The following is a 14,259-nucleotide window of genomic DNA, read 5'->3' as shown; positions in this document are numbered from 1 at the left end:
TTTTTAAAAGCTTAAATACATAAAGCTGAAACTACTGCACATGCTTTGCAGATGATCACTACTTTCTTCTACATCTTTTGCTATACAGAGCTCCCACAGCAAGTCTATACATTACTGTAAACACAGCAAGGAGGTGCTTTATTCGTGGTCTGAGAAAAGCCTTCTCAGAAACTGAAGCAGATTGTAGCAGACGGTTTCATGCTTTGTATTCTTCTGCCACAGCAAGGAAGACCAAGAATCAGCCAACACAATTTTTCATTTTCTCTGGAAATAATTTTTCCATCATGTCAAAATATGAGTAAAATTTTCCCCATTCTTCAGCTGAGTTTGAAAGATCCAAGCACCTTCTCAACACTGACTTGGCCATGACCCCATAACCACATAATAGTTAAAGATATCATTCCCTGCAGACAAAAAGTAATACCTTGGACTTCCTACTTGCTTAGACTGGGAATTCAGGTATCGCAGACAGAGGCTGGGACACCTCAAGGATGGTGCTCCTGAAGCTCCTCTAATGCTCCATCAGCAATATATTTTTGGAATGCCATGAAGCAAATGTGCACAAATTAAATTCCTGCAGCAAAAGCCCTTAGGAGTCAAGGTGAATATATATTTCTAAATGGAACCAAGTTAAATTCCTTCCCTAACCCTCCCCTGCATGCCCACAGCTCACAGTCCTTACAAAATACAAACACATTTCAGTGGTAAAATGAATATCAGGACTAAGAACGAGGCAAACGTTATAGAATCTATGCCACAACATCCACCACCATGTTACACCTATCGCAGCATATCACACGTGTCAAAAGCACATGAGAAAGCTGATAAGAATATCTGCCACCCTTTTGAGTGTGCTTGTTTCCACAAGAATAAGTTGTAAAGTAGTATGAAGAGGATTAAGACACTCCCAGGAGGCATTAGGAAAATCAGGAAAGACTGGGGAGAGAGAAGTTGTAAATGCAACTGAAAAACTCTTCCTTTTTCCTATTAAGTTTATTGTTCTGTCTAAATATATTACTATGCTCTTTTCAAGAGGACCACAAATCACAGTCCATCTCGTCTCCCTAGTTTTGCCTCTCTTAATGTTCCCTTGTGTCTTAAGCAATTCACCACTTCGGTATGGGTGTCCCTTCAAAGTGTGTGGCTTGGGACCCAGTATCTCCACCTTGCCCCATGATTCATACGGCCAAGGAGGTTTTTAATTCTCCACAGACTGTCCCATTAGCATGTCCTTCCTCGTGGTCTGCACTTCAGAAAACACTACTGGTGTTTCAAGGGAATGAGCACATCCAGAACTTGCAAGGGCGAAACAGAGCAAGGTTTTAAAGGATTGGTCAGGATGGGTTTGGTACCATGGTCTGGGGGATGCTCTGTTTATGTTGAGATGTAACAGACACGGCACGGCCTGTTCTGTTCTGCTGACGGTACTAAAGTAAGAGACAGAAGAAATGTACCCTGAGCAATCTAGCAGTCATAGATGATGATAAGGTGGACATTTGAAGGAGATGAGAAGGCCATGAGTCAGGAGGTTTTGCAAGCTCCAGCCGAAAAAAGGAATGACCATCCAAAAGTCTCCCCAGAAGACAATTCTAGAAGACTGCACCTCAAGCTCTGCCTAAACCCCACCTATTATGAATATGATGATTAGACGTTGAAATTAAATGAATATGTATGTAAAGATGTTGTAACCTCTCAAGAAAACTGTATAAATTACCTGACTTTCACTGAAAACTTGGGAGCTAGTTTGTCTGGTGCGAATCTGCTAGCTCCCCAACGTTGCATGAAATAAATACCTTTGCTGCTTAAAGACAACATTCATCTCTGAGCAGTTACTCTGTGCCGTTTTGGTATCAAGGGCATGCATTGAGCAAAGTCTGCTCAGCTGAGGATGGCAAGCATCACAAGCAATTGGGCCTGTGGGCCTCAGGAACCCAGGCTGTAAGAGGATGAAAGGTCTCTCTGGCCCCGAGGGCTGTCACCGCATGGGTTGATGTGCCCATGCTTTCTTTTGTGCCAATTCAACTAACTGAAGGAAAGGTCCTAATTTCTCCTGAAATCTCCAGTCCCATTAAAGACCCAACTGTGGAAGCAATTTGATTGCAAATAAAATTGCCTCTTACCAGCATTAATTTCTTTTCTCTCCTCATGGGAATAACCTATACCAGTATTGAATCTCCTTTATATTGCTTAAAGGACACATTGTGCTGCCCATGATCTGATAAAAGGGCTACCACACGTGCACAAACCTTAAGGAGAATTTGAGGCTAAGCATGTCCAAGTAGTGCACCTTGACAAGCAAAATGGCTACTATAGCCCTAAGACTTTCCAGATGTAACTATAAGGAGGGTAAGGTACATTTCATGCAATGAAACACCTAGATCATTGCTCGGGCAGTGGAAGAGCACGCATTTCCTAAAGGGAAGAGGAGATCAGTGTGCCCCAGTTACAGCCAGTTTTGGTTCTTCAGCAGGAGCTTCTTCTTGCCATGTTTTACAGGTGAGCCTGATATCATCACAAAGAGGAGGTGAACTTCTCAGAGTTGACAGCAAACAGAAGTACTAAAGGGAACCACGTAAAAACCGTATAGGGGAAGCAGGCAAAACCAGGAGGTTTATGACAGTTAACAGGCCCTGAAAAGGGGAGTATGTGGGCCAGCAGACATAGTTGTTACCTTTTTTTCAGGAAGGCATGTAAAACATGGCAAGAAGAAGCTCCTGCTGAAGAACCAAAACTGGCTGTAACTGGGGCACACTGATCTCCTCTTCCCTTTAGGAAATGCATTGGGGTGGGGGAAAGGAAGGTGCAGAGAAAACAGCAGCCAGCCAGCAGCCTGCTGTAGAGGGGTGCACCCTGCAATGTATAAGTAATGGGAATTTTTAAGAGAGCCCACTCTACATTTGGCAGCAACTAAGTCCCTAACAGAACAACACAAACATTTACATGGAGCCATCAGAAATTACCAGTTCCAGATGTGGACTAAAGATACTGACACCAAAAGCTACGGCTATTCTACCAAATCAAATATGCTCAGGATAATTTCTGGACCTAAGACCAACTGGCTTGGAGCAATGCAGTCTGTGTAATTGAACGCTTGCCCTCTGAATGAGCTGCATGTTTAGGCTCCCAGGGACACTGTATCAAATCTGTTAAATATTGAGTTTAATACTTGCTAGCATACTCCAGAGCCAAAATGAGCCAGATGTGATTCTGTGGCTTCAGGTCTTCATGCTTAATTCCTACACATTAATAGTGCCCGCTGCCGCTGCTCTCTGAAGAGGGAACTCCTGGCTACAAGTCACTTGTCCTCTCAATGACAGAGAAACAGCAAGGCAGCAGTCCAACCACAAAACATGTATGCAAAAAGACAGCACTCTGTGCTTTAGGGGAAAGGACCCTCATACAGTACTGTAGAATGGAGTACATGCAGAATGGAGGCAGAGCTTGGACTGTTTAACCAGGTTTTTGGGGATTTAGTGGAGAAACCTTGGGATATCAGCTTTGAATTTTCAGTCTCAGCTCTCTGCTGTAATGGGGCTAACTGTTCATGGACATTAATGACCATTGAGGTCACCACCATGGTTTGACACAGGGTTCTACAGAGCTAAACACACAAATATCTGATAGCTTCAGCTGAAGAATTGGATCCCGTAATTGTTACTGCAAGTTTTGTATGTCAGAAAGCAGCAAATACATGTCCTTGCAGGACAGCCAGCCTCTGTTGCCAACATAACAGAAAACTGTAATCTACAGCCAGGAAAACCTAAGTAAAGGTCCAATTCAATAGTTCCAGGGGCTGCAAGGATACTTGAACCCTACTGTGGCAAGGTCTGCAATGCAACTTCACACAGCCCAGCACCCTTTCATCCTCTCACCTATATCAGCATCAAAGCCATCAGCATCAGTAGGCCAGGAAAAACAAAACAGATGTTGCTCAGGGGCTGGCTGGAGCACATCTTCAATGTCTTGCGCTGCCCTTCCCCACACAAAGGTGAGATGTCTGTCCACATGCTGGGTTGCCACTGTCTCAAGGTGAGGCAGATGCAGTTGGAGCCCTGTGGTCATCTGTTCGTGCGCTGCAGGATGGTCACACAGCCGTGATAACTGGTACAGCGCTGCAGCGGTGGCTGCTGCTCCACGCTCCCTGTTACCGGGTCAAAAGTGAATGCTTTGTCTGTGCCTTCCCCGTTCTCATCTCGGCCACCCAGGATGTAAATCTTCCCTCCACACACTGTGAGGCCACAGCTTTCCTGGAAAGCAGAAGGAAAGCCCAAGAGCTGAGGAACAAACCTTTAGCTTTAGGAAAGAGGGCTGAGCAGGAGGTTGAGTCATTTAAATGAGCTCAAGTCTCAGCTGCCCAGGAGAAGGGGAAAAAGTAGGCAAGAGAAGTGATGTCTGCCTTTTGGGGTGGTGCAATCTTATTGTTTCAGTAAGAGGTTAGGCACTTGAAATGCCTCAAGACAGTAATGGGTTCATTGCTATTTTTGGCAGTCCCCCAGGCACAGTACAGACTCACAAGCACACCGAGACTCCAGAGAGCCAGACAGCACCTCTCTGTGAAAGCCACTTATAAGGGTGCATGGACATGGGCATTTTAAATCCAGCTTGGGGCAAGCTGTCCCCCATCATTCCTCTTCACTGCGCCATGGCTCACATTGCAGCATGGTTGGAGTGCAAAACCGTAATGACACTGAACCAAGATACACAACCACCACTAGTCTGTGTTTAGTCCATGGACCAGACCAGAGCCAATATAACCCTCACCCTGAAACCTGCAGCATGGAGAGCAGGTCCTCAACACTAATGGGTTCACCCTACAGATCTACTTCTCTGACATTAATAGCTAGTGTAGACCCAGCCTCATCAGGAAAACTTGGGTTTGCCGAGAGAAAGATATCCTCCAAGCAGTATGGACACTGGTGGCAAGTATATATGTTTGAGTTGCTCTGCAGAGGTCACGTTCAAGTGCTCAGAGCCAAGTCCACAATGTATTTTCTTTGCCTTCAATCTCAGATGGTTGCTATTCTAGAGAGAAAGGGAAGGCTCAGAGCTTCTTTCCTAAACCTCTTCCTTACCAGAGGCCCAGGGAGGGTGGCCACTTCTCGCCAGCTGTCTTTCCTTGGATCGTAGCTGAATATTTTACTGAGGAGTCCACCTACAACATAAATGATGTTGTCCAAGCAGACAGCACTGATGCACCTCTGGTAAAAAGGTGTGGGAGACAACAGCGTCCACGTGTTGTCCTCTGGATCATAACACTGAACCTGGGAGGAGAAACATAGCTATGGGAACATGAATTTACCACGTCTCCCTGCGTGGATGAAGCTGCTGTTTGCTAGAAATAAAAGCACATAGGGACAGAAACACAGATGGTAGCTTCAACACCCAAAGACCAGTGCAGTGAGCAAAGGAATGAGGGGTTCTACCATTCTTTCTTGCATTCACGTCTCCCAGAAAAACTACTAGCCCCAAAGGTGACTACAGTGCACAGTTAAGTGTTCAGAGATGGAGCTGAGAAGCACTGATGGCACTTTCTGCAGCTCAGGAGAATAGAAGCATCATGCCTGGCTTGCAGAGGTCTCCCCTGGACAGTTACTACTGTTGGTGCTTCTGTGAAGTGAATGCCTACAGTGTTGGAGGTTTTTCCTGTGGTGCCTCAGGCCTGACCACGCTTCAGAGCAGAAAAGGCTCTACTGAAACCACGCATAATATATTGACCACTCCTGACACCTTATCTCTCTAGTACCTAAGCCTCCTTGGCTTCCATTTAAATATATGACTTCTTATCTTATTATAAGGGAGCCTTCATTAGTTAAAAAAAAAAAAAAAAAAAAAAAAAAGGCAGGCACCCTTGTAGCTTAAGGACCACCCCATTATGCTCCATGTTCACTGGCAAACCTTTTTTAGGTCTCTGCCCATTCTTGATGACCCAGCAATACCTTGTCAGTGTTAGCGGTGTCATCCACAGCACCGCCCAGCACATAGATCTTGTTCAGGCAGGAGACCACAGCTGCTGAGCTCACGGCTTGAGGCAATGGGGCCAAGGTTGACCAGCTGTTGGAGAAGGTATCATAGCACTCCACACTGGAGAGGCGGTAAAAGCCATCAAAGCCTCCCACAGCGTAGATCTGCCACAAAAGGAGAAAAGCAGGTAGATTAGAAACTCCTGGACTTACTTAACGGGCTACACGGACACAGCACACGTAAGAGGCTAGAACTTGGTCAGAAAGATTGACATCAAGCCATGATAAAACCTTTGGATTGGACTAGATGACCTTTAAAGGTCCCTTCCAACCCAAACCATTCTATGGTTCCATGGAACACCCCACATTGTATAGCTTTCACCCAGACTCAACACCACTATCTGCAGAAGTCTTGCACCATCCCACGGTAGATCTTATTACTACAGTTTCATTTGTGGCTACTTCAGGTGACAACACACAGGCAACTGAAACAATGATGTCTTAGTCATGTCCTAGTTGTTCCCCAATCAAAACCATCTCTAAATGGTTCAGAAGACAAACACACACTGACTACTTCTCATTGTACTGGGCAGCAGAAGAAGCAGGGGAAAGTGCTCCACGTGGCTCCTTTCAAAATTTGGGCCATTGCTTACCTTGCCCTGAAGTGTTGCCATTTTGTGCCTCCATCGGCCTTTCTGCAGACAAGCAACTTTGATCCAGACATTCAGCTGGGAGCTCAGCACCCAAACATCATTGCTGCTGATGTGTCCTCCTGAAAAACAGGTACAGAGGGCTGGTGTGATCCCAAGGACAGCCCCATCACCTCACTACACAACAATATTGCATAGTTCCTCCATGCAATGGAACAGCTCAGGCCAGAAGCTGTTGGGTTATTGGGTTATGGCCATGGTACCTCCCTTGGAAAGCTGAGTTTACATCTGGACTTCAAGGCACTTGTTACACTGCTCCATCCTTTACACAGAACTCATCTGATAGGTATTATATAGGCATTGTGTAGGCCTCATCTGATAGTCCTGGAGAAGAGAAGACTGAGAGGGGTTCTTATCAATGTCTACAAATATCTCAAGGGTGGGTGCCACAAGGACAGGGCCAGGCTCTTTTCAGCAGTGCCCAGCGACAGGACAAGGGGCAACGGGCACAAAGTGCAACATGGGAACTTCCATCTAAATGTGAGGAAGAACATCGTTCCCCTGAGGGTGACGGGACACCGGGACAGGCTGCCCAGAGAGGCTGTGGGGTCTCCTGTTCTGGAGACACTCAAAACCTGCCTGGATGCAACTGTGCAACCTGCTGTAGATGAACCTGTTGTAACACAGAGTTGGACTAGATGATCTCCAGAAGTCCCTTCTGTGACTCTGACCATTCTGTGATACTTCAAGTGAGGGACAAGCAGGAGACTCTGATGTTTTAGGAAACCCTGCCTGACAGCACACACCAAAACCAGCTCATTCCACAGCTGAACGTTTTTGACAGATGCCAAAGAGGAGGGAAAGGTTTTTGAATCCTGGGGAAAGGTTTTTTCAGTCCTGCCAACCTTCCCCTCAAAGGTGAAATTTTTCCTTGGGACAGCAAAATCCAAACCACCTAAGGATAAACTTCACCAAGAAGTGACTTTGCTCCAAAGCTGAGACATATGTGAATGAGTCCTAGTGAACAGACCTAAGGAGCGGTCTGTCCGAGCAGAGGTTGTGCTGTGTTTTCAACCAGAAAAGGACCATCTGGCCCAGGGTAATCTCACCTGATATGTACACATCGTTCTTCAGTGTGCAGGCAGCAAATTCTGACTTGGTGTAGCCAGGCACGCTGGAGAGGGCTGTCCACTGCCTGCTCTTTGGGTGGTAGAGGTCTGTGAAGGGCAGCTTCAGAAGGCCTTTCTTATCACAGCCCCCAATGACAATGATGACTTCTGCCAGCTCCATGAACCTACACCATGAATAGCATGGGTAAATCCCCGGGCCAGGCTACTCTTTTCTATCATCCCTCCCATCCTATCTAGGACACTGTGGCAGCACAGTCCTGTAGATAGGGCAAGCTCCTCTACTGCATCTATTACTGATTTTCTGGGCAAATCATTTCACCCCTGCACCTTTCCTTCTGTCTGCACGATCAAATCAAAAGCACCTCCCAGCTTGGGTGGGAAGTGATCCAAACTGCATAGGTAAAGAGAATGAGAATAACCTTTTAGAAGTCCCTCGTGAGATTGCCTCGTGCCACTCACCCTCCCCCTTCCAGCACAATCAAATCTAATAATCCTCAAGGCACAGACACCGGCATGGAAAACCATTCCTGGCAGCCTGCCTGCGGCAAGCTGTCTGCCTGGAGAGAGAAGTGTTTCCAGGAAATATCTCTCCAGCCCTAATAGCAGCGAGCAGACGAGACAGACAGCAGGGGAAGGAAAATCCTTCCAACTAACAGGAGGCAAGAGAGGAACGGCTCTGCAGGAGGGGAGGGGAGAGGAAAGAGGAGTGTGAAAGAGGATTTGAAAGACTTGGTCCAGTCCCCAGCTTTGCCATGGTTTGTGCAGGCAATTCACTTAACACCAAAGCTGTAAAAGGAGGGAGGTAGAATGTGGATGCTACGGAGTGGGGTTTATCCCCAGTGAATTTTAGCTGTTTGCATCCTTGAGGAGGTCACCACAGGCCTTGTTGTTTAGCAGTTCTGGATACAATAGCCAGTTGTGGTATTCAGCATAGAGATGTGTCAAACCATCTCTTCCACCTGACAGAAACATTACCTATATACCAGGCTGGGACTTCTGAGATGCGCTGGAGGAACCTCCATCCTTCTGTCCAGGACGCTCCACTAAGCGACAAAAAAACCTGCAATCCTTGGGCTGAAGAGCAGGAGAGCACAAGACCCTGGCCCTGCAGCCCAGTTGTCATGGGTGTCCTCTGGAAAAGGATGTGGAGCCTTGGAAACCAACTCAGTTTGATACAGCAACCCACCCCAGAGCAGAGGTGTCCATCAGGATTCTTACCAAGCGCACCCTAAGGGACCTGTGGCACCATGAAGAAACTGAAAATATGGCTCATCAAATTCAAACTTCACAGTCACAAAAAGGTGCAGATTTCTGCACACACAACTTTATATATCACTTTTTCTTTGCCTCTTCGCCTTTACACTGGCAGCTGCCTGGGCCAGAATCTCTATCTTCTTGCTGTTCATCAATAAATCAACCAGAAAAAAAATAAAAACAACAATCTGGGGATGCCTGGGTAACCATCTGGACAGTAACTGCTTTTTTTTTTTTTCTGTGGACATTGATTCCTGATGCTGCAGCAATACCCTTGACCTAGGCACCACGTTGATGGCCAGGAGGACTGAGACCAGTCTAAGCCTTTCTGCTAACAGACAGCCTGGAGCAGGAGAACAGACCAGTGGCAAAGCTGGGAATGGAGAACAGGTCTCAACCCAGTGCTCTACCCATCGGTGAAAGCAGACAGAAATAAAGAGCTACCAACACCCCTTCCTGCCCATAGCTCGGACACATCTGAATAGCAGCATTGCACACCCAGAGCAGTGTGACTAAAGTACTTCTTGCCAGCAAAAAACAAAACAACAACAAAAAAGCATCACATACATAAGTATAAATTTCACAGGAATCTCTTAAGCCAGGCAAACATCTCCGGTGCTTTCATTTTGGAAACAGGGAGGCCAAATCAGAAGCAATCAGAGGGAAAACAACCCCAAACAATCCAAGAATTCCCCTCAAACTTTAAGATTCATCAACTTAAGCCCTTCTGGTCTAGGGAAGAAGACACTGTGTTTTACCTTCTGGGCCTTGATCGCAAAGAGCTGACCTCATTCCCAAGGATGTAGTACTTGCGGGCCTCATGCAGCAGAGGAATGCACTCCTTTGAGTCCTGGATGAGTCCATCCATTTCCACCTTCGCCAGGAAGTAGGTGGGGTCAAGCAGGGGCAGACGTACATGCTCAAGGAGGTCCTTCAAGACTCCCTTCCTGGCAGGTACGTCATGCCGTACCCAGCGCATGACTGCCTCAAAGACCACTTCCTCCTTGGGGACCACCAGCTGCTCATCAGACAGATATTCAACCAGTTCCTTCACACCCATCTCCAGGAACTCTTCATGACACGACACCTCCACAAAACACTCCAGCATGAACCTCTTGCTCTTTTCTGTCAGAGACGCGATGGAGAATGAATCAGCAAACTTCATGATGCCCAAACAATTGCATGGGTGAAGCTGGCCTTCAAGGAAGGTGACACAAGCATCTCTGAGCTTGGAAATCTGCAGCAAGTCAGACAGTTCCAAGATGCCTTCAACATTGTCCTCCTGAATTATGATGTTCCCCCCATACATATAATCAAGAAGGAGAGACATAGTGGAAGCAGATATCTTCTGGATATTAATGATATCCTGGTGGCCTTCCTTGAGATTGCCACCAAACATGGCCCGGAAATATGTGCTGTTGGCTGACAAAGTGGCACGGTGACAGGGGAATTCTTGTCCATCAATTAACAGCACCACATCTGTGAAGATGCCACTCTGCCGGTAGGAGTTCAGTGTCTGGAGAATTTGCTCAGCATGGCAGGACCCACTGCAGAGCTTCATGTGCAGCTTTTCTTTGCTCGGGTCCCGCGTCATGTTTTCCAAGCTGCTTGTCCTGAAACTTGATTCTTCTTTCATCATTCGATGCATCCTGATTGCGAAGCAGACAAGAGAACAGTACACTATTAAAACACCTGACTGCAATGTCCAACACCATCATGGTTTCTGCATCTTCCTGGGTGCCATGAGGAAGTACAGATTCTGCCCCTTCATCAGCACATATGGCTTCTCATCAGCAACCAAAACCTCCTCCAAACCAGAGTACGGCGACAGCACCAGGCTATGTCCAATCTAATCCCATCTCAGTGGCCAAATTTCTGCTTTTAAGTTACTTCTGGGCGAGTGCCAAGAGGAGGGGGCCAGGCTCTTTTCAGCAGTGCCCAGCGACAGGACAAGGGGCAACGGGCACAAAGTGCAAGACGGGAACTTCCATCTGAATGTGAGGAAGAACATCGTTCCCCTGAGGGTGACGGGACACCGGGACAGGCTGCCCAGAGAGGCTGTGGGGTCTCCTGCTCTGGAGACATTCAAACCCGCCTGGACGCGGCTCTGTGCAACCTGCTCTGGGAGAGCTGCTTCAGCAGGGGGGTGGGCTGGGTGGGCTCCAGGGGTCCCTTCCCACCCCAGCCACGCTTTTTAGAATTTTAGAATTTCAGAATTTTAGAATTTTTAGAATTTTAGAAGGTATTACTAAGACATCACTGGCTTTGTGGTGTCCACTTACTCCCCTGCAGGAAGGCAGGTAGCACATCCCTTGAGAAAAGTTACCTTGAATTTCTCATGAGTGAAAATCCCTGTCTTTGCTCTAGTCCTGCCTCTCTATTCCTACACCTGCATCTCCCAGACAGCCATCGCATCTGACCACAGACCCCAAAGGTGCTCAGATTCTCCCACGCTCCAGAGGACACCTCCTGGCTGCACCTGCACCAAGGTAGCTGTGTATAGGACAACCAAATCTAGTCTCGAGGATCTTCACCCCACCATTCCGAGAAAGCATCACTGTAACCTTTGTGCCTCCAGAATCCCCCAGCAGTGGGGAAAACACCTCTGCCTGTACCATGGGGAGCTGCAGAGACCTAAAAAGCAGTGAAGCAGCATGACAAGCCCTAACTAAATGTCTTAAGAAATTCTGTGGAGGCTCTAAACACCCCAAATGCCACTGACGGGTGCTCAGGGCTGTGTACAGAAAGGAGCAGCTGTTAATCGGTTCAAAGTGATTTAGAGAAGTTACACTAAAGGCAGCTCTCTAGAGATGCCTTTGCAAAGAGCACAGCGGACTTCACATTTCACCCACACATGCGGCTCCAGCCAAGAACGAAAAGCACATCTATATCCCTGCTTCTCTCCCTGATCCACACACACTTCCAAGCCATCAGGATCGTGCACAGCTGTGCACAGCTCAGTGCTGGGAAGAAACAGGTCAGGCTGACCTCCTTACAAAGAGACACAACCAACCCACCCCCCAGTTAATCCAAATGCCCTTCCCCAGCTCACATCCCTTCTGTCCACCCATGAGACAAACGATGCCAACACCAAAGAAAAAGTGGGTTTGCCCCATTACCCTCAGCCATGCACGTTCTTCTCTGGGTCACCATCTCCATCCAAGTGCCACACAGCAGCAGATGCTGGGGGTTGTTTTGGTTTGTTTGGTGTGGGTTTTTATTTTTTGGTTGGTTGGTTGGGTTTTTTTGCAAGCCTCCCCAGCTGCTAGTACAAGAAGTCCAACATTACCTGGCCCACAAGTTGTGCTCTCCAGGTGGGTCCTAGAGAAGACTCAACTTCCCTCTTGGAGAGCTCCCATCCACGACGGAGACAGGTCCCCTCCACAAAGCACGCTCAGCCCTTCTGCAGCAGTGCTTGGGGAAGCACAAAAGCGTCCCCTTTATCCTCACTGCCTGAGAGGTGGGGGAGCAATCCGCTTTTGTTTCTCCTGAATGACATGCCACAGAGCTACGGAGCATTAGCCATGCAGCTGTCAATAACAGCCAGCCAGGGAGGAGCCAGGACCCAGGGAGAACCCATCGCAGCTCAGGGAAAATATATCACACCAGGGCAGCTTAAGAGGGACAAGCCATCTGGAGAGAAAATTGAGGTCCAGGTGGAACAATTCATTTGATAGAGACTTCATCTTGCTGGAAACCACACTAAAGCTGAAAAATAAAATATGGCTCTGTAAGCAAAAAGACTCCTGGAGCAAGAACAGGGTGGGTCAGGGAGAAGCTGCAGTCCCCCTTGTTAATGTGTGATAATTAGGTAATTATGTCCTTGAGGATGATGAGGACAGAAGGGGAGGTCTGCCCCATGTGGCTTTCTGCACCCTCCCCTGTAACTCCATCCCAGTTGTTGGCTGAATTTTTAAATGGTTATAAGCAGGGATCAAAGCAGCCCTGGGGAAGCCCCACAAAGCAACGCTTGTACTGAAGATTGTCAGACCCCCTGATGTGATGCAGCCAGCCTTCTCTTGCCCAGCATCTCTTTGAACAACTTGTATTATTTCACATAGACAGAAGAGAAATATTAATAATAACCAGCCACTGCACATTGCCATCACAGTGCAATTGCCTTTTCGGGGGGCACCACCGCCGCTTTTGCTGGCTGGCTCCTTTCTGTTCTGCTCCCATCCCTGGGACAGAGGGCACAAGCTGGCATCCTGTTTGCTTCCAACATTTGCATATGAATCACTGGCAACCTGGAAGGGACTGTGGTTTCCCAGCCTGTGCAGTGGGCTGGGAGCGTTGCGGGGGATTTGCTCTTAGGACCTTCCACCCTGATAGAATTGGCACTGCCAGGCGGCACTGACTGACCAGGGGTGCAACCATGTCTATGCACAGGTGGAGCTAGAGATGACCGGGAGCGGGTCATCAAGACAAATGGCAGCACAGCACTGATCCTGCCCTGTGGGGCCCAGCAAAAACGGCTCCAGACTATTGGAAAGTCTTCAGCAAGGTTGCAAAACTGTCACCTCCTTACAGCCATAAAGCATGGGGCTACCAACCTGTTCAAAACCAAACCTCAGCTTCAAGCAGTGTGTGCAGCCCCAGGGGTAGGGGGGACCAGCTACTACAGTTGTAAATGCACAAAGTTCCCACCACAAGAAGGCTTTCCAGGGTGCAGCTATCCCTACGCCCATGCCAAGCTGCCTGTCAAGTGGATTTCTACAGCCAGGCTGCACCTGGCCCTAGACCTTCCAGTTTGATGTCACCATGCCCCAAAGCAGCTGTCACCATGCAAAGGCTGTGTCACAACCCACACCATGGCCTTTCTGCGTGACACCAAAGGCACTAAATACCCCACAGAGCTGCAGGACATGGGGGTGTTGGAAAGGGGTGTCTGCTAGGCAGCACCACAGGAAGGACGCCTTCTTCAGGGGCAGGAGCTCAGCCTCTCCTTTGCGCCCACTGCCCTGGGTCTTCTCTCAGGGTAAACACAGAGATCAGAAGCAGTGATCTTACAATGGATCAGGACTCTCCCTTCTTCACATTAAACATGCCCAGCCCCTGGAACATGGCCCACAGAAGCCATTACGCACAAAGCTACAAGCATTAAAAAGGTGCAAAAGAGAAATACAAGTATATAGAACCAGGAATTCTGGGCATCTGTGAATGTAGGACCAAAGCTTCCTGAAGGAGCAGCAGAGTAGGAGTGCCAGGAGAAAGGAATAGGAAGAAGAACAGATGCAGTGAACCTGAAGAGAAAGCAAGGAAAAA

General features: G+C 47.8%; 1 protein-coding gene across 2 annotated transcripts; it reads right to left on the bottom strand.

Annotated features, from left to right (window-relative positions):
* Window positions 1-2,784: 2,784 nt before the first annotated feature.
* Window positions 2,785-12,699, bottom strand: KLHL35 (kelch like family member 35). 2 transcript variants are annotated; one of them, XM_056329925.1, is made up of 7 exons: window positions 12,284-12,699; window positions 9,753-10,643; window positions 7,720-7,904; window positions 6,614-6,732; window positions 5,937-6,125; window positions 5,073-5,261; window positions 2,785-4,247 (listed from the first exon to the last, which is right to left on the bottom strand). In XM_056329925.1, exons 2-7 carry the CDS (start codon window positions 10,640-10,642, stop codon window positions 4,059-4,061), a joined length of 1,761 nt encoding a protein of 586 aa, XP_056185900.1. In that variant the 5' UTR covers window position 10,643; window positions 12,284-12,699; the 3' UTR covers window positions 2,785-4,058. The 2 variants fall into 2 exon arrangements, with proteins under 2 accessions (XP_056185900.1, XP_056185902.1); XM_056329927.1 differs by lacking the exon at window positions 12,284-12,699 and having other exon boundaries at window positions 9,753-11,574.
* Between the last annotated feature and the right edge of the window lie 1,560 nt (window positions 12,700-14,259).

This window comes from Falco biarmicus, chromosome 2 (genome assembly GCF_023638135.1).
Source record: "Falco biarmicus isolate bFalBia1 chromosome 2, bFalBia1.pri, whole genome shotgun sequence".
Taxonomy (NCBI): domain Eukaryota; kingdom Metazoa; phylum Chordata; class Aves; order Falconiformes; family Falconidae; genus Falco; species Falco biarmicus.
The sequence above is the reverse complement of the archived record's forward strand: the minus strand, read 5'-3'. Positions and strand labels throughout refer to the sequence as shown.